The sequence below is a fragment of the Canis lupus genome, chromosome 6 (genome assembly GCF_048164855.1).
Source record: "Canis lupus baileyi chromosome 6, mCanLup2.hap1, whole genome shotgun sequence".
Classification (NCBI taxonomy): Eukaryota; Metazoa; Chordata; class Mammalia; order Carnivora; family Canidae; genus Canis; species Canis lupus.
The window spans coordinates 44,802,463-44,829,311 of record NC_132843.1 but is presented as its reverse complement, the minus strand read 5'-3'; the positions used below and the strand labels follow the sequence as shown (position 1 = coordinate 44,829,311).

Below are 26,849 nucleotides of genomic sequence, written 5' to 3'. Positions count from 1 at the left end.
GGAAAGTATCATTTATGTACAAGGGTAACTATAACCCACAAAGGTGCCATGAGCAGAAGGGGATGCTTTGTTGTTGGCTTGGGTTTAAGTTCAATGGAAGGTGGTAGTAATGTGGGATTACTGATCCTGATTTGAAATTAGAAGTTCTGGGGGATCCCTGGGTGGCTCAGTGGTTTGGCGCCTGCCTTCCGCCCAGGGCACGGTCCTGGAGACCCGGGATCGAGTCCTGCATAGGGCTCCCGGCATGGAGCCTGCTTCTCCCTCTGCCTGTGTCTCTGCCTCTCTCTCTATGTCTATCATGAATAAATAAATAAAATCTTTAAAAAATTAAAAAAAAATGAAATTAGAAGTTCTGGGATTCACTCTCTGATGATGACAGAGAAAAGTTATATGCTTCTTGGGTCTTGGCCTACCATGGGGGCCCAAAAGCAGGGAAGACTGCAGCAATGGATAGCACTGACTCATGGCTATTGGGGTTTGGAGCAAAGAATCAATATCCTTGCCCCAGGTAAGGGAAGATCTAAAATGCAAAATACAAGTAGTGTCATGCTGTCACAGATCACCCAGGCCAGAATGTATATAGTCACCTAACTTGTACTACAGGCTTCTTACCACTACCACTCACACGGTCCCAGGGTGTCAGGAATGCCACTGCATATATATGTATGTATAATTTTTGTTAATACCTAACCACCTGGTCAGTTTTTGATGGGGCTGAAGAACCCAAACGTGTCCTAGGCAGATTCTCTCTCAGGAAAGAACCTCTATTTTATATATTGTTTTATAATAAAGGTAGCTGAGAACTTCAGCATTTTATTTTAAGGCTGTGTCAAAGGAGTCGCATTAAAAAAGCCATATCAAATTATCATATTCCGCCATCAGTATCTCCCTGAATGCTGGATTCTGGGAGAAGGAACCCTCTGGTGAACAACTAGTATCCACTACTCATATTGCACTGGGCTGGTTGTGACCTGAGTATTGAGGTTTACCACTGTTATTCCTAGAGACCCAAGGAGACTAGCCCTGGCTGCTGGGTACCCTCAGAGCTCCTGAACTCAACTGGAAGCCCCAGAAGCAAGAAATTCATTTTCCAAGCCAGAAAGTTGACTTCCAATAGGTCCAAATACACAAGAAATAAGTATGTGTGGGAGGGTGATCCTTGGGACTGGTATTTTCCAGGGATGGAGAATTGGGAGGCAACGGCCAAGCTGGATATCGCTGGTGTTAGGAGCTGAACTGTGTCCCTCCAAAATTCCCATCTTAAAGCCAGAACCCCCAGTATTTCAGGTTGTGTATTTGGAGATAAGACCTTTAAAGAGGAGACTAAGTTGAATACGGCCCTTGTACACCCTCTGCCACATGCAGCATGCTAGAGGTCACCTTCCCCCTCCCCAGTCGGGGCTGTACATGTATCAGCAGCACCTGATCACTCTGTGTCAGCCTTAAGTCAGGTAGGAAAAAGCCAAGGTGGATTAGGGCTTGGTCTGTGAAGCTGCCAGATGTCCCAAGCCTATCTTCCACCATCACCTGGAGCTGTGTCGGCATCCAGAACACTTGTTCAAATGCCGGAGGCGTGGGGTGGCAGCAATGAGAGAAGAGTTGCTGCAGGAGAGCGGGTAAGGCCATAGCCACCGCCTCCTTCTTTTCAGAGGGGCTGGAGGGACAGAGCTTTATGTCAGCACCATACAAAGGCTGCCCTTGATTCCTCTTCCAGAGCTAGGACCATAAAGCTGGGTCACTGTCACTCAGCTCATGGGCTTAGGGTTGGAACCATCCAGCACAGCTGGCCCCTAAATACGACTTTGCCCAAATATACAAGTGGCAGGCCAAGCTAAGTGTCTAAGGCTGTGGGGCCATGGGGCACATAGGGAGGAGCTGATCACCACAAAAGAGATTGCAACTTCTCTACTTCCCCTAGAGAAGTCCAGTCCTAGAGACTGCCCACAGTGCTCTCCTTCACCCTCCCACCATGTGTGAGCTGAAGGTTATTTGTCCCTGTGGAGCACAGGATGTTAGGTGTGCGCGCAAGTCAGTGGTTAAAGAACCAGTATGTGAGTGCAGTGGAGACTGTCCCTAACGCTGGCTCCTGTTCATCTCTTCCCTCCTCTTCCCCCTCCTCCTTGCTGTTTCCTTTGTTGCATTTCTAGACTCCAAAATAAGAGAGCCCCTGGGAACTGACATTAAAAAGTTTAAATTAAAAATGCTTGGGCCTCAATGGACCAGTTTGCACACTGCTGTGCAGGCAGTCACCCCTGTGTCCAGACCGAGGGGCCATGGCTAAGAAACCAGCCTTAGAAAATCAGTAGCAAAGGAAAAGGGGCCCTGGTTAGGTGGATCAAGTGACTCAGTATTTGACACAAACACACAGCTCAAAATCTTGGACAGGGGTTTGGCCAAAGATACCTTAATGGGAAGTTACAGTGTGGAAAAAAATGATTAAGTGGCCAAAGGATTACTGTCCACATCCGCAAGCAGAGAATAAAATGTCTATTCACTCACTGGGGGAGACAGTTCTGAAAGCCTCACCATGGAGGGCAAACGGCCAACAAGGTAAGTGACCGGAACACTGCATAAAGTGCAAGCACTCGGGTCCCCTCCTGGGTAGAGTCCTGGCTCTGGTGTACTCTCTAGGTCCCATTCTGTGAGCGTGGCAGAGGAAGATTTCATACTAGGTAATACCTCGGCTAAGGACCCTGCCCTGTAGGAGTGAGCTTTACTGACAGGTACCTGGACAGAAGCATCATCACGGGGCTCCTGAACAGCATCTGTGCCATACAGAGATGAGGGTCCAGCACAGGCGGGCCCAGGTAAGTGCCTGCTGAGGGACTGTGCCCAGCACTCTCCCAGGTTTCCAGGGCACCCATAGTACCCCCAATCGCACCTGCTCTCTCAGGACCCCATGTTATCCACATGCCACCTGCACAGCACCTATATTCCCAGGTCCCCACAATACCCACATGGCACCCACAAGCTCCGCTAGGTCCTGGACCACAACATACTGATTGATGACAAAACCCCACCAAAGAGCAATTTTAGGTCTTCAGAAGAAAAGCCAGCTTGGAAACAGCAGTGGCGGGCACTGCTGTGATGAAACCTTGCACTTTGTCAACTTATCTGCCAAAGCTTCTGAGGGAAAAGTAAAAAAATCGCTGGCAAAATGAACCCGGCAGGGCTGCTGTGTAATCACTGGCAATCCTGGAGTCACAAACACCTGGCTTGTAAACATGTCTTGCACACAGAGCACCAGCTGCCTTCCACTTCCATTTTGCCACCACTTCTAACAACAAAGCACAGGACACCATGCGAGGGGAGATCACTCTTTCAGCCTTCTCCCCGATGAGGGGGAGGGATCCAGTGCGGCTACCCAGTCTCTGATCCCACACCTGCTTGTTCAAATCCCTTCATGGTTCGTGTTCTTCTGTGCCTTCCTAGGAGACTCACAAAAATGTCCTTCCCGCCACCACAAAATACTATTTTGTCAGTCAATACCAGCAAACCTGACCATTTAAGAGCAGGCTTTGGTCAAGGAAAAGGGAAGACTCCTATATTTTGAAATGAATTTGGGTCAGATATATTAGAAACTGTGTCCCCTGTTCTCAATTCTTTTTTTTTTTTTTTTCCATTTTCAATTCTTTTAGGGAAGTGACATCTTGGTGGATGGGGGACACAATTTGGTGGTCATTATCCCCCGTTAAAATGAACATACATTTTGATGCAGTATGTTAGCATTTAGGAACTGATAATATGCTTCTGCCTGTGTCTCTGCCTCTTTCTCTGCATCTCTCATGAATAATAAAATCTTTTCTTAAAAAAGGAATTTATCATATGGATTTACCCAATAGATTGGTCACACTGGTACACAAAGGTTCAAGTACATGGATGCTAATGGCAGTATTTTTTTTTTAAGATTTTTAAAATTTATTTATGAGAGACACACAGAGACAGAGATATAGGCAAAGGGAAAAGCAGGCTCCCTGTGGGGAACCCAATGTAAGACTCAATCCCAGGACCCTGGGATCACACCCTGAGCCAAAAGCAGATGCTCAACCACTGAGCCACGCAGGTGTCCCAATGGTAGTGGTATTTCTTGATATAGTAACCATAAATGGAAATAGTAGGGACTAGTGTACAAATTACAGTACATTCATAAAATGAAAGTCAATGTATCTGTCAAAAAGAATGAGGTTGATATTCAGAAACTGGTCTGGACTGATGTCCATGCTTTTAGTAAGTGACAGCAGTTACAGAACATGGGATTTTCTTCTCTGCCCACTCAGGAGAATTCTTGGCTTCCCTTTCTTCACCCACCGGTTTATTGGGGACACCTAGCAGATGCAGATTGGGACTGAGTCTTTCCACAAGAAAGACAAGAAGAGGAGAGAGAAGGAAAGAAGAGGGAGGAAAATGGAAGAGCCCGGGTAAGCAGCTTTGAGGGAAGAAGTGAGAGAGAGGGCAAACGAGGATCTCTGAGGGCGTAAGGAAACAGAGTAGAATGGTGGCTCTGAACAATCAGGCATGTGTATTACAAATGGAAGGTTAGGTACACACACTGAAAACTTTAGGAAAGAAACTTATGTGGTTATCTTTATTTTTATTTATTTATTTTTTGTGGTTATCTTTAGGGAGTGGAACAGGTCTTCGAAAGATGAGGGTGACTTTTATTTGTGTTCTGTTGAAAACATCCTTTCCTAGAAGTCCGTGTTTTTCTTAAAACAAAAATTGGGTTACCACAACACTTGTGGAGGTAACAGAGCAAGCCCTCTGTATATCTAGAGCTTTCTCTCGGTCCTAAAGAAAACCAAGTTTGATTTTATATTCAGCATCATTTAAATTTTAAGTTTCAAACTACATTCAGTTTCGTTTTTATATTTTTCTCTTTTTATTTGTACACAAATGTGTGGCATACACTGGTAATATTAGGGGCTGAGCAGACTTTCAGGGGCTAGTCTGGTGATACCACCATAATCCTTAACACCTTCTTCAACAGGAAAACGCTTCCTGAGCTCCAAATTACCACTGGCAAACTAACTTTTGGGACCCAGCCGATCTTATGGTTAAGATTTTACTTAATTAATTTTTTTTAATTTAATTAAATTTTTAATGAAAATTTATGAAATACCTTTAAGTTGCTTTCCCTCTGATTAATGTTCATAATGCTACAGTACAGATGACCAAGCACATATAATCACAATGCTCTCAGAAGAAATGGTAAGAGCTAAAGATGATAAATTTTGTTGTGTGTGAATTAATGCCAATATACTTTATGAAACAAAAATTCAGCCAAGGTCAGGAGGAGAAAATCATCCCTAGAGTCTTGACCTCAATCTGGCTGTTGCAAACAGTATACTGACTTTGTAAAACTGTTAGAGCAGGTGGCAATCAGGTTACTTCCCAATAACTCACGCTGAGCTAACTGCCCATGTCCTTGGCCAATAATGAACCAAAGGCCCACCTCGAGCATGTGTGGGGACACCATGTCGGTGGTGACGGCCCACGGCAGAACCTCCCTTGTGCACACATGAGGGGTGGACACCACCAGCAACTTGTGGATTCCTGCCTTGCATGTTCGGATTGTTAAAGGACTTGCAGAGCATCTGACCCATTTGCTGCCTGTTCTCACTTTTGGTGAGCTAACGGGGAATAAAGGCATAGAACAACAGCATCCAACCTGTCACTGCTCACAGCTTGGTTATGCATAGCTCTTCTTCTACAATACTGCTGCAAGTACACTGTTCAGATCCCTCTCTTTGGAAAGGATCAATCCATATAGACAGGATTTTTGGAAACACAGAACACCACACGGCAACTTCTTAAGCTCCGGGGAAGAGAAACTGAGGAGGCTAGGAAGTCTGTCCCCCAGCACATGAATACAGTGTACCCCTACAGAGAGACTGTGACCTGCCAAACACCAGAAAAATATAACCACGTTTTCCAAACAATATGGAGTCCATTCTGGTGGATGTGGCCTCACTGACAAGAAAGGCTCCTTTGTCTGACTCAAGTCAGTGAAATTGCCAGTTAATTAAGGGGTAAGTTCGTCCTTTGGAGAAGCCTTAATAGGTGTAGGGAAAGAAAATTCAAAATTACGTGCAGAGGCAGCACCAAAGTGGGGAAGCAGTATCAAGTATCTGTGCACAGAGCGGCCCAGAGGACAGCCTGGGTGTGCAAAGGACAGGGGGTAGGGCAGGAGCGGGCACATGTCAGCACCAGCCGGAGTGTGGGGGGGTGGGGCCTGCATCTCCTGGCTGCAGCCCAACCACTCATCCTGTAGTTTGGCTTCATGAGACCCAGCCCGAGAGTTCAGAGAGGTGACACCAACCATCCCAGACCTGCCTCTCATTGCAACACTGGAGCTCAGAGAACAGAGCCTTATCTCTTTGTGCTCAGTTCATATTTTCTGAAAACCCACAAGATTCATCATCCTGAGCAGACATTTCATGCTATGGGAAAGTCTACAGTCTCAGCCCTGAAGGCAATCTGTTCTAAAGTTTGATTCGAGCTGACTCACAGTCTGGATTCCAGAGTTGTCCGACCACAAGGCAGTGGTAGAAGCCACGTACGGAAGCTCTGGAAACACCCTCGGGGCTCCCTGGTGCGGTGGCTGGTCTGTACACCCCTGTCGTCCACCCGGCTGGTGGGGCCTTCAAGCTTCTCCTGGCCTGCTCAGTGCTCCTGGCCCAGGCCTGGCTTCCTGACTCTGTGTCTCACTTCCCGCTTCCCACCCTTGCTTGAACTGAGATCCTAGATCCTGATTGCTTCCATTCTTCTTAGGTTGATCCTGGTAACCTCCCCTCTCAGCCACCTCCTGAGGCTTGTCTTCAAGTGCAGATGGGCAGTTCCACGGACTCTGCCCCCCTCCCTCACCTGCTGTCCCACATGGCGTGGGTTAAGACCTGGGTTCTCCCTTGGCTTAGGCCCTCAGGGCTGACATCGTATTTGCACGGTGTTCAGGGCTCCCCAGAAGGGACCTCCCACCCTCCCCATGCCTTCCAGGCTCCAGGGCACCTTCCCAGCAATAGGTGACCTGTTCTGTGTTGGAGATGGTTGTTCCAACCTCACATGACCGTATGAATGACTCTGAGCCCTTTCCCTTGGGCTGATCTATCCTGACTTCCAAACTCATGGTCTTGGCCCATGGCAAACCTGGGCCCACACCCACCAGCACCACACCTGCAGCACTAGACATGAATGCTGCCAGAGCTCCTGTGAGTCACAAGAACATCTAGGGACAAAACACCCACTCAGCTGAAGGAGCTTCGGTCAGTCAAGATACAGTTAGCAATAGCTTCTTCACCTGACTCCACAACATGTCTGGGTGCAGGCTGTGTCCCTGCTCTCCAGCTCAGGACAGGAGGTGGTCATGGGGTCACCTGATTCACATGAAGGCACCTGGGAACCATAAAGCCCTGACAAGTGGAAGAGGCCATCATCCATCGGCTAGACCGAGGGCCCCATATGGGCCATCCTCACTGGTGTCAGCAAAGGCTAAGGACACGGCCTCCGCTGGGCTGAGTACCCGCCGTATGCCCCTGGCTGCCCCCAATGCTCTGCCTCTGCCCGGTCGCCGCCAGCAGCACACGGCATGGTGATCACAGGCTCCACAGAGACTGCAGCTCACTCGTCTCTGCACCCCCACAGCCTGGCACATGGCAGGAACCTCACGAGCTCAGGTGAGCAAAACCCGGTTAGCTCTTACACACTGACGGAGAAGCACACGGCAGGACCCAGTAAGAAGTGGTCATCAGAATGATCGCAGGATGGCAATCCTCTGGCCTGGCCCTCCCCCCAGGACTCACCGGTACGGCTCCATGGTTCGAATTCCGTAGAACAATGCCTCCTCCAGCAGACCGAGGTTGATGCAGGCGTCCATGGCACAGTCAAGCACCCTCAGCTGGTAGACGTTGATGTCAGGAAGCCGTTCGGCATTGCTGCTGATGATCGTCTGGCACATGGCCAGCACCTGTTCCCACTCTGTTATTAACCTTAGTTAAGGATTCATTGTCTCCACCAAGAAAACAAGCAAAACGAGATTCTCCAAGAGGCTGAAGAGCTCCCGGGCACAGGAGGGAGGGAAGAGCCCATTATTTTACACAGATGAGCTGCCTGAAAACATACTTGAGGAACAAACATGTGTAAGAGGCATCTCAGGGAAGTAAATTCTGTTTACGCCAACAAACTGTCTTCCAACCAAGCCTGTACTTTGGGGGGATTAAGACTTCCGAAGAGCCATGCTTTCTTCACGCTCTGATATGTATTCTCTTGAAAGCTAGTCATGAAATAATGCAGCTGCTGATTATACCAAACTACCGATTAAGTTAGTTCAGTTTAAATTATTTCTATTAGCCTCTGTTAGGAAACCAATCGGAAATTAAAGAAGCTTCAGACAGATTCCATTTTTAAAAGGAGGAGCTCCTTTCTGCCCCCTGGGTCCTCTGAACCGGGGGCCAACAGGAAGCCGGGGGTCCAACCCACAGGAACATAGGAAGAGAAGAACTTGAAGAGATATATCTTCACCGGGTCTCACATTGAAGCTTTTTGATTATAAAGTGGAAGGGATCCAAGCCGATACTTAACAACAAAAAAGATTCTTATTTTGAACCCCTAAAGAAAAGGATCTTAACATGGCTCTTGCACATAAATTGCAGGCAGGGCAGGAGAAAGGATGCTTGAAGGAGGACAGGGAGGGGTGCCTGGATGGTGGTACTGGTTCAGCGTCCAACTCTTGACTTGGGGTCAGATCATGATCTTAGGGTCATTGGGTTGAGCCCTGTGTTCAGTGTGGAGTCTGCTGGAGATTCTCTCTCTCCTTCAGTGCCCCCCTCCCCATCCCCTGCACTCTCTCTCTGTCTCAAATAAATCTTTTAAAACAATAATAAAGGACAGGGAGAAGACTCATTACCCACTTATAAGCAGCTCTGACTGATTCGCTGTGAGTTCATGCCTTCCTCTAGTGGAGGCTTGGTGCGATTGCACTTCCTAAAACAGCTATCATTCCCTGGCCTCTTGCAGAGGCAGCCCGAGGATTGAGGCATGGAGTCTGGAATGTGGAGCATGCCTTGAATCTCCCCCGGGTGAACACCCTGGAAGCACAGCTGAAGGCCAGAGTGCAGGCACCTGGGATGCACACACTTCCCTTTCTGCGCCCCTGCTGCAGGGGTGTTAGGTGTTAGGGGGGATGCGGGCCCATCCCCACACCCCTTGCAACCTGTGCAGCTCCACGTCCAACCACTTTCACGTGCTGCACTTCCACTAGAAGAAAAGGCCTGAAGATTTCAGGTGCAGCAGAAGTGGCACCGCTTTTGATTTCAACCTAAGTGACTTCTGTCAGGGGTGAGATGTGAGGTTCTGAGGGTGTCACCTGAGCTCTCAAAGTGATGTGACGTTTGATGGTGACTAGGTGTAATGAAAATGGTCGAGTGGACTGAACCCCCCCCATCTACCTGTCAACACCACCACACAATCCAGTCTCTTCACGATCAGTGCCCCCCACCCCAACCAAAGCCCCCTCCATCCTCCAGCAGGTACACACCCAGCACACCCTGCCCTGAACTGACAGAGCCCTCCAGCGACACCCACCTCTCCCAGCTTCCATGCCACCTGGCGGTGCTGCCCTCCACAATGTTGGTAAACGCTAGTAATAATCCAGTCAAGTGGCTTGTGTGAGTGAGGACAAAGGTCTTTATGAACCCTCACAGGACAGGTGTGTTTCTTTTCAGTGGGGACCCTCTGGAGGCGTGGCACTTTACCCCCAAGGCATGACTTCTGTGGTTAGAATTGCAAGTGTCATGATGCACGGCTGAGGGTGTTTACTGCATACTTTCGTACACTATGTGATTTTAGGATGAATCCCGTCTCCGAGGAGTCAACTTTGGTCTCAGACAAGGGAAATTTATTGAAGAAAAGTGAGTTGGTGACTTTCTTTTGTATCCATCTGATGTGTACATATAAAGTGCACCGAATGTATCCCCAGAGGCTGGGGGGAAGCAGTATCGCAGGCAATACACTGATTTTGTAACAGATTGCCAGGCTAACCTCTGTGGCTTTCCATTCCATGATTAGATATTTGACGAACTGTCAGGAGGAATGACTGTCTCTTGCACAACGCTAGACATTTCTGTGGCAAGACTTTGTGCCTTATTTTAACATTGTGTTGTTTGACCTCCATTACTATTTGCCTACTCATTTATATATGCTCCAACTCATTTGAAAGAGGTTTGAGGTGACAAGCCTTAGAAATACAAACCAGATGTGATATTCTGCAGCCACTGATAGGAATACATCTACTTTATCCCCCAGCAAGCTGGAAGGGACCGCATGCCAATTTCCCTTCACAACACTGGCAACTGTCTCCTGGCAAACAAGACAAACCTTTCCTGTAAAACACCCCAGTGAGCAAAAAAATGGAATAATTTTAACTAAGAGGCTTTTTCACCAAGCTAATGCTGACATTGTATTTGCTCAGAAATGTAGTCACTGACATTTGCTTGGTGTTGCGTACAAGTCATTCTGGTCCGGAGAGGGGCTGAGCCCTGGACCGAAGCGGGGCAGAGAGCCTCTCCGAAGCAGACAGAACAATCCCTCCAAGGACAGAACAGATACCCTTTCTCCTGAACCCTTTTAAATGACCGTAAGAGGACTAAGGGGGAAGAAAAGGGAATAAAGTAAATCCACTTGGGAATTAATCAACATTTTGGGACCATGGGGCTTTTAGTCACTTAGTATCATATTACTGTACTGCTTAGAATCCTCCCATGGGCGCCCCCCATGCACAGGCCTCATGTCCTGTGCATGGTGTATAAGGCCTTGCCATGTCTCCCTGATTGTGAACAACTGGGGACTCCATGACTGTATTATCTCACACTCCATATGACTACACAGGCCCCCTCCTCTGATGGACGCCTTTCTTCACTGTCAGCCTGGAGAACTCCTACTCCTACTACACGCCCCAGACATAGCTCAGTGGTCACTTCCTCTGTGGAACCTTCTTTCACCTCCCAGAATTGACTACTATGCCTTTGATGCCCTGCAGAGATCTATGTACCAACACAGGTATTCATTTCCATGTGAGTGCAGGGCTGCATCCTCTTCAAACTTCGCGGACCCAAAGGTGGGCTGTAACTGGTAAGGCACCTGGAAGAATCAGTTTTCAGTGAAGCCTTGTCCCACTGAGATCCAATAGTAGCTGGGTCATCCAGGGCCCTAACTCCACAGCAGAGGACCACACAAATGAGCCTACTCCTCTGCAGTATAATGGTCCTTTGAACCCAAGAAGGGTCCACTCTTATTCCTGGAGCTAACCATTTTCCTAGTATCTCCCACCCTGCCTACAGACGGGGTTTCAAACTCCATTTGGGGGGCACCCAGGTGGATCAGTGGTTGAGTGTCTGCCTTTGGCTCAGGTCGTGATCCCAGGATCCTGGGATCGAGTCCTGTGGGGAGCCTGCTTCTCCTCCACTGCCTATGGCTCTGCCTCCCTCTCTGTGTCTCTGATGAATAAATAAAATCTTAAAAAACAAAAAACCCAACTCCATTCGGATCCTGGCTCCATTCCTCACAACTTTTTTGATTTTTCTATATCCTTCCTAATATGCCCATCCCAAACTGAACCAAAAGCTCTGGATATGATCAGACTCCTAGATCACCTTTCTTGTTTTCTTTTCTCCATTAATACAGCCTGAGATCATAGTAGTTTTTTGAGAGGCTATATCATCCTCTTAAATTTGATTAAGTTTTGCTATTTACTAAAGCCCTAAAATTGTTCCACATGTTTTGCTGCTAAGCTTGATGTATATTTACACATTTAAACTCTTTGACCCAAAGACAACATTTTATATACATTCTTGTTGAATTTAATCTCTTTAGATTCAGGCATCATTCAAACCTTCAGAGATCTTGAGTTCTGGATTCTATCATCCCACCCTGCCATCCTCCCCACCTATAACTTTTGGGAATCAGATAATTCTGTGGCTCTGTATCTTCCTTCAAAGCACAGAGCCAAAGGCAGGAGAGGATTGAGGTGGGAACAGAGCACTCCAGAATAACAGTGACCCTGGCAGCATCATTTTCTCAGTATGGCTGTTCAAGCATTGAGAAAGCTGTCTGGCCAGGCTAGCATCTAGCATCAATGTCTTGCCTGCTTTTAACTAAATTTCTTCCTGAAATCCATATACGAATTTTACCCAAGAAAGCCATGACTTTGCGGACTCACTTGCTTCTGCTGAACCTATGGTCCTTGGGCTGATCACAGCTTCCTTTTCCTTCCTTTAGTAATCAATTACAGATTCTTTACCAAAACAAAACAAAACAAAACAAAACACAACTCACTAGATAAAGATTTCAGAAACTAGTTATTTTACTTCTAAAAAAAGTAACATTTGTCCATCTACCTTTCCTATTCTGTACAATTCTTTAAAGAACATTGTAGATAGAAACTTCATTTGCAGATTTTCTTATTGCCTGGGATCTAATTTCCCCAAAGCATCTGAAGGACCTTGCACTATCTTTTTCATCTACCTTGGTCTATTTCTTCTTACCGCGGGGTTTCCCTCTGTCATGTTTTTGCTCAAGTGAACTCCCCTACTGGAAGCAACCTCCCGTTCAGCCTATGCTCATTCAAATCCCATCCTTGATTCGGGCTGCCTCTCACCCAGTACACCACCAGTGTTGTTCAGTGATATCCAGATGATGTGCCAGATGACCACCAGCAAAAGGGCTCTCTCTTTACTCTGAATTTTGACCCACTCACTCATGGTCCTTACTATTTATGCCCAGAAAATTTATTGTGCAGCAGCTCCTGCTGCCATGGTGGTCGTGGTTGATTTAATATGAAGCTTCTAGATCCTGAGAGTCAATGGCATTAAATTTTAAGGATTCTAAGTTATTCTTTCCTAGAGAAGTAGGTTATGGGAGGAACAGAATACAGAAATTTGTTACCTTGTACCTATAGAGACTATTACTTACTGTCTTATTACTAGCCATGAATTTTGATTACTATCTAATGGTGGTGAGGTTTTTATGCTGATCCTGCCATGATCTGCCCGAGCCATTACCCAAAATGTTGGCTGGGATTTGGGAATCAGCTTGTGACCATGAAACAGAATGAAGCTCACTGGCTCACATGGAAGTCAAACCATGGACTTGGCTTCATTAATGCCAAGCTCCAACCAATAAAGAAGCAACTCCAATAGTATGGTTCAATCCACAGGTAAAAGGATACTCCAATGTGCCTTCAGTTCTTCAATTTTTTTCAAGGATTCTTGAACTTGCCTCCATACTTGCTCATCGCCAGTGAGCATATCAGCATCCTGTTCAGGTCAAATGAAGAGAATAGAAAGGAAGACAAATTATTCAATTAAAAAATAAGCAAAAGAAAAAAATGGGCAAATGATTTGAACAGATATTTCTCCAGAGAAGATACACAAATGGCCAATAAGCACATAGAAAGATGTTCAACATCATTAGCCACCAGGGAAATATAATTCAAAACCATAATGAGACATCACTTCACACCCCCAGCTTGGCTATAGGGATATCAAAAAGATAATAACAAGTGTTGGCGAGGATGTGGAAAACCTGAAACTCATATATTACTGGTAGCAATGTGAAATGTTTCAGAACTTTGGAAAAAAAGTCTGGCAGTTTCTCAAAAAGTTCAATACAGAGTTACCACATCATTTAACAATTCTACTCAGATATATACCCAAGAGAAAGGAAAACATACGTTCATACAAAAATTTGTGCATCAATGTTTATAGCAGCATAATGCTAGCAAATAAGGTGGAAACAACCCAAATGCCCATCAGCTGATGAATGGATAAATAAAATACAGCATATTCCATCCAATGGAATATTACTGGCAGTAAAAAGAAATGAATTACTACAACACAGATGACCCCTAAAAACACCATGCTAAGTGTAAGAAGCCAGTCACAATCATATATTGTATGATTCCACTGATGTGAAATGTTCAGAATAGGCAAATTCATAGAGACAAAGTCAATTACTAATCAGCTAAGGAGGGGGCTGGGGAGTTAGTGAACAGGACTGCTCATGAGGATGTTTCTTCTTGGGGTGATGAAAATATAGTAAAAACCACTGTGCTAATGGTTCCACAACTTGGTGAATATACTTGTATACTTTAATTGACTGCTTTGTATATGTGAATTATATCTCGATAAAGCTGATTATATATCAGGAAGGGGAAGAGGGGCAAGAGGAAGAATCATCTGTTTGGAGACCTACAGATACTTTAATAAAAAATGTAGTTATCAATCAAAATGAGTCTAGGAAAGACTAAGAAGAGTACAATTACACCCATGTGAACTTATTTTGACTTCTATAAAAAACTGAAAAAAAAAAGAAAAAAGAGATACTCAACAATTTAAAAAGCAATTAAAAATAAAAAACAAAAAAAAATAAAAAGCAATTCAAAACAAAAGTGTGAGTTACATTTATTAAGTGTTTCTCCCCTGGTTTAGCAAGCAGGTCCTGTATTTTTCCTGTATGTCCACAGCTTCAGAGCTCCATAGCCATGTGTGGCTGTGAGCACCATGTTGGGCAGCATAGATAGAGAACAATTCTGTCACAGAAAGTTCTATTGGACAGAGCTGCTTTAAAGAAGTTAACCAAAGCATAAAATACGGTCATCAGACACCATTCATTTAAAACCAGGTGTTTAATATTCATTAAATTCTCAGTAGGTGTCAGAAACCATCCTAGGAAGTCATATCAAATTACGGCCAAATCATGGTAAGGGTGAGGGAGGGAAGACTTTTTCAAACTATAGAGATCTCCCTGGAGGTTTTTACATGCCTACCAGGGGACATTTATACAATGACCCTTATGAGAATCACTGCAAGAGTCGGCCTGTGTTACTGGTAGGAAGCTACAGATCACTGAGGTGTGCCGGGGCAGAGAATAAAGAGGACCACGGAGAGCCAGAGAAAAGAGCTCTCAAGAAGAACGTGAGGCTTTGGGTGTGCAGAAGAGGAAATGTACGTGCGTGAGTATGTCTGTGTAGCAGGGATTCATGGATCTTTAAGTATACATGTTGTGCACATGAATAATATCACAGGGTGGTTTTTAAAGCACCCTACTTTTTTTGGGGAAATTCTAAATAAGAACCTAGCTTTCTGTACATAGGACAAGGCAATGAAAGTTAATTGCTTTTAAAAAGGTAAACATAAATCTCCTTCTAAATACCTGCCCTAAGTCCATATTCATCTCCTAAAGCCTCAGTTCTCTCACCTTACTCCAAAGCAACTTCCTAGTGCCTCCGAGATAAAGCCCGTATGTTAAATCTTGACAATGATGGCTGTTTAAGGATGAAATATTCCTGTTTTACATTTCACTACCACAGGCTCAAGCCTTAGGCTCTAGGTAAATTGTCTCACTTGTTAGAATCTACAGGAGGCAGAATAACAGAGCCCCACAGATGTCCACGTCCTGGTCCCCAGACCCTGTACATATGTTTGGGTACACAGCAAAGGGAAATTAAATTGCCAACGGGATGAAGGCTGCTAGTCGCTGACCCAAAAATAGGCAGAGTGTCCTGGATTTCCCAGGTGGGCCCAGTGTAATCACAAAGGTCTTTCAGGGTGTCAGAAAGAGACAGGAGAAGAGGTCAGTGATGTGACATGAAGACCCAACCTCCCTGTTGACTTAGAAGACAGAAGAAGGGAACCAAAGACCCAAGGAGTGCAGGCGGCTTCCAAAAGCCAGCAAAGTCAAGGAAACAAATCCCCACCCTGGAGACTTTACAAAGGAAGGTAGCCCTGCCAAGACCTTCATTTTTGCCCAGTGAGACCTGTGTCAGGCTTCTGATCTTCAGAACTCTAAGATAATAAATCTGTGTTGTTTGCCAGATTTAAGCCACTGAGTTTGTGATCATCTGTTACAGCAGCAATAGAAAACTACTACAGTCTCTCACAGCCCTGCTGTTCTTCTGGCCACTGGACCTTGGCACATGCCCCTCCCTGTGGCTAAAATGAAGTCACCTGATCATTCATCTATTCCATCAGCACTTACCAAGTACCCACCTAGTGCAATGTTCCAGGCACTGAGAATAGAGCAGTAAAGGAATCATAGTGTTTACACCGAAGAGGCAGGAGGAGCATGGTATGACAGAGAACATGCACATGTAAAATACATATTTATTGGAGGGAAAAACAAGCAAGCAGGGAAGGTGGATGGGGAGTACTGGCCGCAGGGAGTTCCACTTTAGGCAGGGTGATCAGGGAAAGCCTGAAGATCTGAGAGTGGTAAAGCAGTGGGAGATAAGAATTCCAGGGAGAAGGGACAGTGAGTGCCCCAGTGCAGAGCCAGGAGCTTGCCCAATGTTCCGGAAATAGCAAGGAGGCAGGTATGGAAAGAGATCCTCAGTTGTAGTTTGTGTGCACGTCAAATCTTCTCCATTTTAGAGCTAAATATAGGTTCTCTTCTTCTTTGATCCTGTCCCTCCCAAATACCTGGCCCAGCTCACTGTACATAACAAACACCCAGTTAAACATCTGGAGGATGGATCTGGAAGATGAAAGTTGACATCTGTTTGGTCATGATCTGGATATCTCTTGTATGTATTTCCATTATTCCCCACAACGTCCTTGTAGGGCATCCATACCTCTAATCTACAAATGAGGCACAAGATAGCTCTAATGGTTAAGTAACTGCTAAAATGTCCTCTGTCCCTCACTGCCAGAGGTAAGATTCAAATCCAAGTCTGCTGGCTTCATGGCTCAAGCTCTTTGTGCTACCTTTATGTTTCATCTGGATTTGTTCTTCTCCTAGGCTTGCTTAAAAGGTGAAATAGGTCTGTGAGATAGTAACTCCAAAATATCTTCAAATCATGGTTCCTAGGATCTTCCTAATACCAGCACTTGGAAAAAAGGCAGTAAATCCTTTAATATGGATCCCACAGTGGATCTGGTCCTCTTCCACCAAGCAGGGTGAGACCAGAGGAAGACAGAATAATTTCATATGGGAATTATGCTCACAACTAAACCCCCACAATAATCTGACTGGCTGTTCTTTGGGTTGGGCCTAAGACTTTGCTACTTAACGGAGGAGCAGTCAAGCCTTGAAATTGCTTCCAAACCTCCAAAAATAATAGCTCTGAGAGCACTCTATATTGGAGCAAGACAAACTATATTCATTATCAGCTACCCATCAACTCCCTGGAGTGTTTCACTATGATGAGAGTGTACTATTCACTACACCCTTGGGCTCTCAGCTCACCTCACCTCACTCCCACCAACCTTCTTGTTCTATCCTGTAACTTCTTCTGTGACTGTTCCCACAGTGGGGTCTGTCTCCCTCTCCCCACACCAGGTAGGGACACGTTCGATTGTGTATGTTCTTACATACATATGTATACCTACATACATAGGACATACGTACATAAACAGAGAAATGACTTAGGGAAGCATAAGTTAAATCTACTTTCTCAATATGCAAATGTAAGAGTAAATTAGTGTGTTCTTTTCTACAGTCCCTGAAGGTATAAAATAGGTAAATTTACAACCTTATTTCATTATTTCTTATCTAAACATAACAAAGATACTTGCTATCATTCACAACTAAGTTATTTAGTGAAAAAAAATCCTTTTTGAACTTTAGCTCTACTATGAGCCTGGGGCTTGAATGGGTGAGTCCTGAAATTCGTTTCCAACAGGTGGAAACATTCAATGAATGAAAACATTAATTTTATGCATGCATATATACATATATTCTTTTTAAAAATCAAATGTGTATTGTTGAGTTTTTCTACAAAAATTATTTTGTAGAAAAAATAATTCAGACTACAGGCATAAGGATTGTGCTTTCTGAGGAAGTTCACTCTGGGAAATGATGAAGAGAAGTAAGGACCTGTCAGTTCCAGCACCAATAGCACCCCTGCCCCGACCAGCTGTATATGTCCAAGGCAAGCCTTCCTTTTCCTGTCCCACAGCCCCCTCGCCAGGAAAAACAGCAACTGGTCTAGGTGACCTCCACCATTCCTTCCACATGACCATTCTAGAGGCAGAAGTAGTGCAGAGTCAGGTTAGCTCTGCCTCTGGTGACCACTCTCTTGCATAGCTTGATAAAAGTCCTTAAGGAGCTTGGCTTCGTTTTAAACAGTAAAAACATGGCAGCTGTCCATTTGAGGCAGAGCTATGTCAGCTGCTCTCAGGATTTAGTAAGAACGAGTCTCTGGAGTTGCTCCCTTCTCTCTCTCTCTCTGACCTCTTAAGTTCCTCTACTCACAGCCTCCCCACCCCACCGGCCCAGGGGCCAGGTGCAAATCATTCCCCACAATTCAAGAGTCAGTTCCCTTGATACTTGGTTCCTTCTTACCCCCATTCTGTCCTCTCAGAGCATACCCCAAATCTGGCAAACCCCAGGCTCCATTTTACAGCCCCTGCACCTAATCTTCCAACTAGAATCCTTCCCCTTGGATTCTAGGAGGAGCTGGACTGCAGGTTCTGCTCTTCCCTTGGGTCTATTCACTTTTTTGGTCTTCTTCCCATTTGTCCCTTTAGGACCGGCCTTGAATGTCCTCCAACAGGTCATCTTGTCTCATTCTGCCTTCCTGAGCCACTGCAGCCACTCTGCAGACCTCTCTTAGCACCAAGCTGTCCTTAATGGTTGGCTTTACTGTGTCCCCAGCAAGCCTCAGAATTTTTAAAGAGACCATGATCCGATCATCTCTGTATCCCCAGGGCCAGCATGGTCAGTTATCTGGTACATGTTTGGTGACAAACGAAAGAAGAGAGGGGAGTGATCTACGATCCACAAGTAATAGTATTAAAAGAATAAAACACCTTGACTCTACAACAATAGGAAAGAGAATCGCAACCAAGGAAACACAAAGTTGTTTGTGTCACAAAATACTTGTAGCTCGACTTGTTTCTACTACTTCTATATCACGATTATGTGGGAAAAGGCTGTTTCCTCTGTAGCTGCCCATATTGCCTAAATGCCCAGGAAGGGGTCTAGAACATAAATGTGAACTCTTCCCCCTATCATCAGAAATCCCATGCTAGCTCAGGACCCCTGTTCTCTGACAACAGCATCACAGCAGTTTTGGGGGGCACTGGGTTGACTCTCCTGGCTTCCACCCCTAACATCATCCTGAGCCTCCTGTTGCTCTGTTGGCCGAGAGGTCTCTGTCCTCATCTGACCCTGGGTGGATCAGTGAGGCCACTTAGGTTCCCTGACACAGCTGCTAAATCAATACCCTTTTGGCCTTCCCTTAGCTGTAAAAAAAATTAGGTGCCAGATGATCTGAGATAATCTCACCATGACATCAAAGGGTGCCACTCAACACAATCACGTTGAACCGGCCAAGCGCTTCCACTGAGTTTCAGAGGGGGAAGCATACCTGTCAGGTGCCGGTGGTGGATGAGAAATCTGAGTTTAACAGGATAAGGTTCGGACCCAGCAAGGCTGTCTACCCTTGGGAAAGACCATGGGCTCTACCAGGCTTAAACCTCATATGCAGCCGTCCGGATCTCCTTTGTCTCTGAAACACTTCAACAGATGTGTTCACTCGGCTCATGAGTGCTGATGCTGAAACTCTTGCACTGAGCTAATTTCAGATGGTTCATATTAAAAGAAAAAGGAGAAAGGCAATCTGCTTTCCAGTACTTCCTGTTATCCAATCCTCCTGCAACGTCTAATTAGATTGGATTGGATGGAGAGGAGAATAGGATGGGAAATAAAATTACTGGATACTTAGAAACTTTTCCAGTAATTCAATAATTCTAGAGTCTCAAAAGAAGATGAGGTTTTTCGTGTTTTGTTTTTAAAGTAGAGTGAGGTTCAAATACAGTGTCTGCACTTAAGAGAGAGATTCAAAATCAGGAGGGGAATAAGCACTGCAGTGTCCTGGTCTGTGGAGGATGTACTGGGAACTAAACAGATTAATATACGACATCACTCAAAACCTTTATGATTCATAGGAAACATCTCTGCTGGAACCAATTCCTCCTTTGGCAAAAACAACTGAAAGCAATTCAGATTTAACTTGAGGGGGAAAGTGGCTCTTTCATAAAGTGGAAAAATAGTGGTTAAAAATAGAGCATCCACTCTTCCATCAAGCGCAAACCAGTCAATGGGCATTATGGGTTCAGGAAAGAAAGTAAAGGAAGGAATGTTCACCACTTGAAGCATGTTCAGTGTGCTGCATGTTCTAATTAGCAATTAACAAGCAACTGTACACAATAATTAGAACTTAGTGAGAGGAACATTAGTTTTAGAGTCATGAACTGTAGATCTGAGTCCCTACTCCAGAGCTGCGTGACCTCAGCAAGATGGTTCTCCTTCCTGGAGCTAACTAAGCTTCTTCAGCACTAATAATTCTCCGAGTATCTTCTTTTTTTTTTAATTTTTATTTATTTATGATAGGCACACAGTGAGAGAGAGAGAGGGAGAAGCAGGCTCCATGCACCAGGAGCCCGAATTGGGACTCGATCCCGGATCCCCAGGATCGCGCCCTGGGCCAAAGGCAGGCGCCAAACCGCTGCGCCACCCAGGGATCCCCTCCAAGTATCTTCTATCCCTTCCTTTTGCACCCTCTAGAAGCACTAATGTGACAAATGGCACCCTGGTCTGACTTTTTAATTCCCATCCTAGCAGGTGAGTGTCCCTGGGGGTCTGACTGGAGTCTGCTTTGTTTGGTGGGAGAGAGAAGAACAGTCTTCTTTTTTTTTTTTTTAATAAAAGATTTATTTTTTTTAAGAGAGGGAAAGAGAGTACAAGCAGGAGGAGGAGCAGGGAGAGGAGAGGGAGACAAGCAGACTCCCCACTAAGTGTGGAGCTGGACACAGGGTTCGATTCCAGGACCATGAGATCATGAGCATTTGGTTGGATGCTCAACAAACTGAGCCACTCAGGCGCCCCAAGAATGATCTTAATATAACAGAGGATACTAATCAAGAACCAATTCTTCCGCGCCCTCACATCGCTGCATGTTCCGTTTGTTCCCTCTCCCTGGAAGCTTCTTGCTTAACTGAGTCATCCACATAAGCGTCCCCCATCTACCAAGAGTGGGCCAAACGGCCTCTGACTTCCATAGGCACAATGCTCTGTGCATTCCCACTGAATTCCATGATGGTTATGGCAATGGGAATAAGCTGATACAGGTGCACAGGATGTCATCCAGGTGCTGTTAGCAGTCCCCAGAAATAAAATTGCCTAACAAAGGTTATTTTCTTCATTTACTTCATAGAACGGTGAGATCTGTGTCTACAGGCAGGATGCAACAGAGTTCGAAACCCAGTGTCCTCACCAGAGCCGGGAGCCCCAGCCACCAGCCCTTCACACCCTCCCCCTGTGCTGGCTGAGCCCAGGGCAAGTGTCCTCTTGTCATGCTGGCCAGCCTTCTCCAATCAGTGGGTCCCACCACTGCCTTGGATCCTGAGGAGCATCTGGGCAACAGAGGACACTAAGCCCAGCCCACATAAATGTCAGTGTTGAGGGGGTTTCGCAGGACACCCGAGCCTCTTGCAGAGAAGTTCCACTGAACTCTCATTTCCCTTCATGTTTCCCCCATAGCTGGCAGCAGCAGCTAGCACCCTTTTAACTTTGTTTCCTGGATGGAAACGGGACTCAATTGCAGCCACAGATTTCCGCAAGACCGACCACACAGTGAAACCAATTGCAGGTTCAAGGTCAAATCTCCAGGTACCCAGAACTGCCAGAAAGGGAATGTCCCCTTCACCACTTCTAGGAGTGACAACAGCCTTGCGACAGTGAAGTTAGAACATCTAGAACCACTAACAGCCTTTTCCAGCTGCCATGTCAACAACTGCCTTCTGTCTGTTCTGGGTTTTCTTATCCCAGGGACTAAAACTCATTCTCAGAGATATAAGCTCCCTTGCTTATAAAATCAGGTCAACTGAGGGGAAATTAAAAAATAGTTGATATTCACAAACGTGGGACAATCTGCGAGCCCACCTGTGTCAGTGGTGTTTGCTGAAAATCTGCCTTTAGTGCAACATTTTGTGGAAAACTAGCACTGACCTATACTGGCAGTTAAACATTACACAAAGACATTTAGGAAGGAGACACTTCCTTGCACCCTCCTCCCAACTGGAAAGATGTGGTCCTCAGAGGACATAATAGGGATTACATGAAGCAGAAGGTTATAGGCTCAGCTTGCAAAAGCACATTTAAGCAAAATCTTTTCACATTTGTACAGAGATGATCAAATGGATGGCTGTAGACCTGCAAATTCCTGATAGGGGAGGGGCCTGCCAGCCTCAGGTAAGCACTACAAGGTAGGAGGTTTGAGGCAAAGGGGAAAAAAGTGCCTTGATTTTACAGGAAAAATTATTCTAATAGCAACAGTGATTAAGATAAAACGTACCCTCAAATTTCAGGGCTGGCTTTTTTTTAAGATTTGTTCTTTTTATTTTTTTATTAAGATTTTATATAAGATTTTATATATTCACTTGAGAGAGCAGGAGGGGGCGGGCGGGGGGAAGGGCAGTGGGAGAGAGAATCTCAAGCAGAGACGCTGAGTCAAGTGCAGAACCAGCCTCTGGGCTGGATCCCATGACTGTGAGATCATGACCAGAGCCCAAACCAAGAGGTGGCCGCTCAGCTGATTGAGCCACCCAAGCACCCCTGGGTGGGTTTTGATTTAACAGAGACGGGAGCCATAGCTCTCATCGCCTCCAATCTGCCATGCCTCCATCCCTTATATTTCCTTGTTCGGGGACAGCTGCAAACAGGAAAACGCTTTCCACTGCAGCAGAACAGATTCCCAAAGGTTAGGCTAACCTGGACATGGTTTCTCCAGAGACATTTGAAAATAGGATGAACAACAGCATGATTTGGGCTCGGTGCTCCTGGCATATAGGAGCGTGTGACAGGCAGCACCAGGATAATGGAAATCAGGAGGCTGAAGCCCCCCAATCCTGGCTTTGCCGCTGGCCGCCAGGAAACTCAAGGCTGACAACATCTCCTGGCTCATCCTGGCTCAGCCTCCCCAGGTGAGCACCTGATAACCGTTACCATGGAGACAGAAACTAATCATTCCACTTCATTAGTCACCTACGTATATCCGGTGTCTGATGTGCCTGAGGAGAGACCTGAAATTTGGAAGAGGAGACACTTTGGAATTTGTGTTTGTGCGACAAATTGCAAATACCTTCATTCTCCCTCTTTTTTCCTTCATTCCATCTTAAGCTGAGGTTTTTCAGGCAGGAAATGCTGTAGTCAGAGCACGGGGAGTACACAGAGGGCCGAACCATGGCCACACCTCACCCAGTAGTGCTCCCTGCCAACCCGAGGATCGGACAATGATTATTTAATTTCCATGTTCCCTCCAACATTTGCATGTATGCTGATTATAGTGGGCAACATTCCAAACTCACACAGAACATGGTGTTTGCTGATCTGCTAAAGTGAGCACATCAGATTATTTGATCTGTGGTCCCAAACCAAGGAAGTGGTTTAGTTGGGGTCCACACTAATGATTTCAGATAATAAGTCCTGGACACAGGTCTGTCTATGCTGTTTTAGAAGGCGATCATAAGGGTAACCAAAGGAAAGTATTTAATGTCTTTAACATCAGTTAATGTGATTTCCAATAGACTCCTCTACTCTTCAGAGCTGGCTTGCACAAATTCGCTGGTTTGTACTATCACCTTGTAAGGCAGCTCTGAAATCATCAGACCACATATCAAACAAGCATAAAGTTCAAAAGAAGTATGGTCCAGTTTGAGGGGAAGAACTATCTGTAGTATCTCAGTTGTGTTTTCAAAAGGAAAGAGCTCAGAATTGCATTTGTCTCTCAGTGGAGAAAAGCCAATGTACTTCCAATCATTCAAAATACTTCTGCAGTTGTGAATCAGTCCGTGCAGAGTTCTGTTCCTGGAAGCTCGGGGGTGGGTCACTGCAGAGGGCAATCACTCATGGGCTGAGGGCCTGGCAGGGAAAGCACTCCTCCTGAGGTCTAGGGGTGCTGGGGGGAGAAGAAAGGACATGACCAGATTCCATGGTTCAGCTCTTTTTCTGCCCCACCTCACGCCTATCAGAGACCCTGCACAAAATTACCGGGACTCAGATGCTTTTCCTGGCAATTCTGCATCCAATGGAAACGAAATGCTGGCTGAATACATGGGGAGCTTTCATGCTGGCGCCTCACCAACAGAAAGCACATGTCTGCATTTTATATTCCAGTAAACTCCAATCTGGCCCTTGGCCAGGGGACCTCTTTATAATGTCAAAGATAAAAGCACTGGCCATGTTTGGCACCCTGCCCTCACCTCCATTCTCTTGTAACCATCTCTTAAACCAGGCATGCATTACTGTTCACAGGCCTTCCAGACAAAAGTCTAGTGGAGCTTCATAAACATTACCAGATGCCGATCCGAGATGCCCCCACTGCACAGGAAGAGAAAGAGGTACAGAGAAGGGCCCATGATTTTGCAGAGGGCAGCTGGGAATCACAGGGAGACGTGGAAATATATGCTCTAGTATATACCCCACATATCCCTGATCCTGAGGAGCTGCTCACTGAGCTGCCTGAGTCACAGGCACCTTTCATGAGGTCCTGGCAGGCTGGATCTCAAATCTGCTCCAGACAGTATAGGTATAGATATAATCTGCGTATTGATGCTTGATAAGGTCCTTATCTAATCTCAATGTCCAAAACAGCATTCTGGGTATACGAGGCTCTCTCTTCTCATACCCCTTACCCCAGGGAATGCTATGATGCCAGCCACGGAGAGTTTATGAAATCATTAGCTCTTAATCAAGTTTTATTTTCTTTCTGAGTCATACTTTGTGGGTCAAAAGTATATAACCCAGCTGTTTTCCTTTAACATTTTTAAAAAGGATTTTATTTAGTTGAGAGAGAAAGAGAGGGAGCACAAGTAGGGGGAGGGGCAGAGGGAGAGGGAGAAGTGGACTCCTCGCTGAGCAGGGAGCCCCATCCCAGGACTCTGAGATCATGACCTGAGCCAAAGGTGGATGCTTCACCCACTGCTTCACCAGGCACCTCTTCCTTTAACATTTCTGTTTCTTTAACCTTCTAGATTCTGTGAGAGTAAGATTCTAACAGGAGCAAATGCTTATCATCAATTAGAATAGGCAGGGATTTCTTTTCTGGAAGTAACCAAGTATGAAAAGCCCTCCTGTTCCATGCAAGAGTAGATAAAACTTCATTCAGAGAGTTTAATGTAGGGGGAAACCTGTTTTTTTTTGTCACCAAGTGGGAGCTGACCTAAGCTGAACCAAAAGCTGTAGCTTTTTTTTTGTACAGCTCAGAGGCTTTAATTTGCTCTAGGGTGCTAGAGTGTGCTGACCTGCTGCCCACACTGCCAAGAACACACCCACATGTCGCCCCATCCTCAGCGGGAATGTCCCTCCATGCTCTATGGGATACTGCGGGCTCTGACTTCCCTCTAAACTCAGACCTGTTAATTCCTGTAGCTTTGGTTCTTTTCCTGGCTGTTAGGGTGTGATGCAGTGGGTCTATTTTACAATCACCTGGAGAACGCTCAAGAACACAGGGCCCCAGATCCCACAGAGGCAAACTGACAGCAGCAGCTGTCAGTTTGGGGTGGGGGGGTGGGCAGGTATCTGTGTCTTTCACAAGCTTGCCACGTTATTCTGATGCACAGTCAGGAACAAGGACCAGCAGCCCATTGTGTGCTGCCTCCCCCACCACCTCTAATCTCTGTTATTACACTGTCACTTTTTGTGTCAACATCGTGGAGATCTGCCACAAGTACTTGACGGTTCAGGCTTTTCCCCCGTCTCTTCAATCTACAATTGCATCTCTCATGCTCTCTGCATTTGCTTGTATTCGTTTATTCCCATAAGACACAAAAGGCGATCGAGTTCAGGACACTAGTGGTAATACATTGAGACTATCTTTAGTCCAATATGAGATAACATATCCCACATATGTGCCAGGACTAGGTATCGGAACTACAAAGATGCAGATGAGATGCGGCCTGGCCTCGATGTGCTTATAGTCCAGTGGGTGAAAGAGCCACATACACATGTCAGTCTGGATGTTGCATGTGACAAAAGAAGAGCCCCGGGGCTCTGGGAGCACAGGGCAGCATCCTTTACCCAGCTAGGGCTCAGCGAAGTGTCCCCAGGAGGGCGATGCACGAGTTCCATCAGAAAGGCTCCGGAATATAGCCAAGAGTCGAAGAGCAGGAGGAGAGTGGGTCATAAGATGGCAGGGGGAGGAGACAAGTGGGGCAGGGTGGTGATGCGAAAGGTGGGTGGTGCACCTCAGTCCTCTACGGCCCTACTGGGTTTGCAGCTACTGATGTCTGGAGTTAAACACTTTGAGTGGGGGGGTGCCCAATGGGGGTCTACATCAGAATGCCCCCAGACCTAAAAACAAAATGCTGGGTCAGACCAATCATAGAGGGACAGGGAGGAAAGCACGGGTCTGGAGATGAGGTTGAAGGGCAGGGCAGAGGCCCCAAGAAAGGGCAAACTTGATTCTGTGTGAGCAGCAGAGACGTGGAAGGATCTCAGGTAGAATTGGTGATGGCTCCAGATGGAGTGGCCTGCAGAGGACACACCTGCTAAGCACTGGGCTCCGTGACTGAGGGCATGACGAGGGCTGCAGGGAGATCAGGGTGTACACTCCTGGAACCTGACGATGAGGTGCCTGCATCCCTGGTTGTGCTGCCCTGTAGCGAGCAGGAAATAAGAAACCAGAGCCAGAATATGAGCAAGGGTGAGAAGCAGACTCTGAAGTCAGTGATGAGAGGCAGAACCTGAAGACGTAGGATACAGAGCATCACTCACCCCAAGAGAGTGCCATCAGCCGAGGAGCTCAGCTGGAGGAGAGGAGGGCACAGAAGCTACGGTGGGGGTACCCCAAGAGGGAGGGT

At 46.1% G+C, this 26,849-nt stretch overlaps 1 protein-coding gene across 8 annotated transcripts in view; it reads right to left on the bottom strand.

The window, feature by feature from the left end:
* Positions 1-26,849, bottom strand: part of SMYD3 (SET and MYND domain containing 3) — a 796,483-nt gene that overhangs the window by 204,926 nt on the left and 564,708 nt on the right. For all 8 annotated transcript variants that reach the window (XM_072830260.1, XM_072830259.1, XM_072830262.1 and 5 more), the window contains 2 exons: positions 13,217-13,304; positions 7,797-7,971 (listed from right to left, as the gene is read on the bottom strand). In XM_072830260.1, the coding sequence (XP_072686361.1) occupies positions 7,797-7,971; positions 13,217-13,304 (263 nt within the window). The remainder of the gene's footprint in view (positions 1-7,796; positions 7,972-13,216; positions 13,305-26,849) is intronic.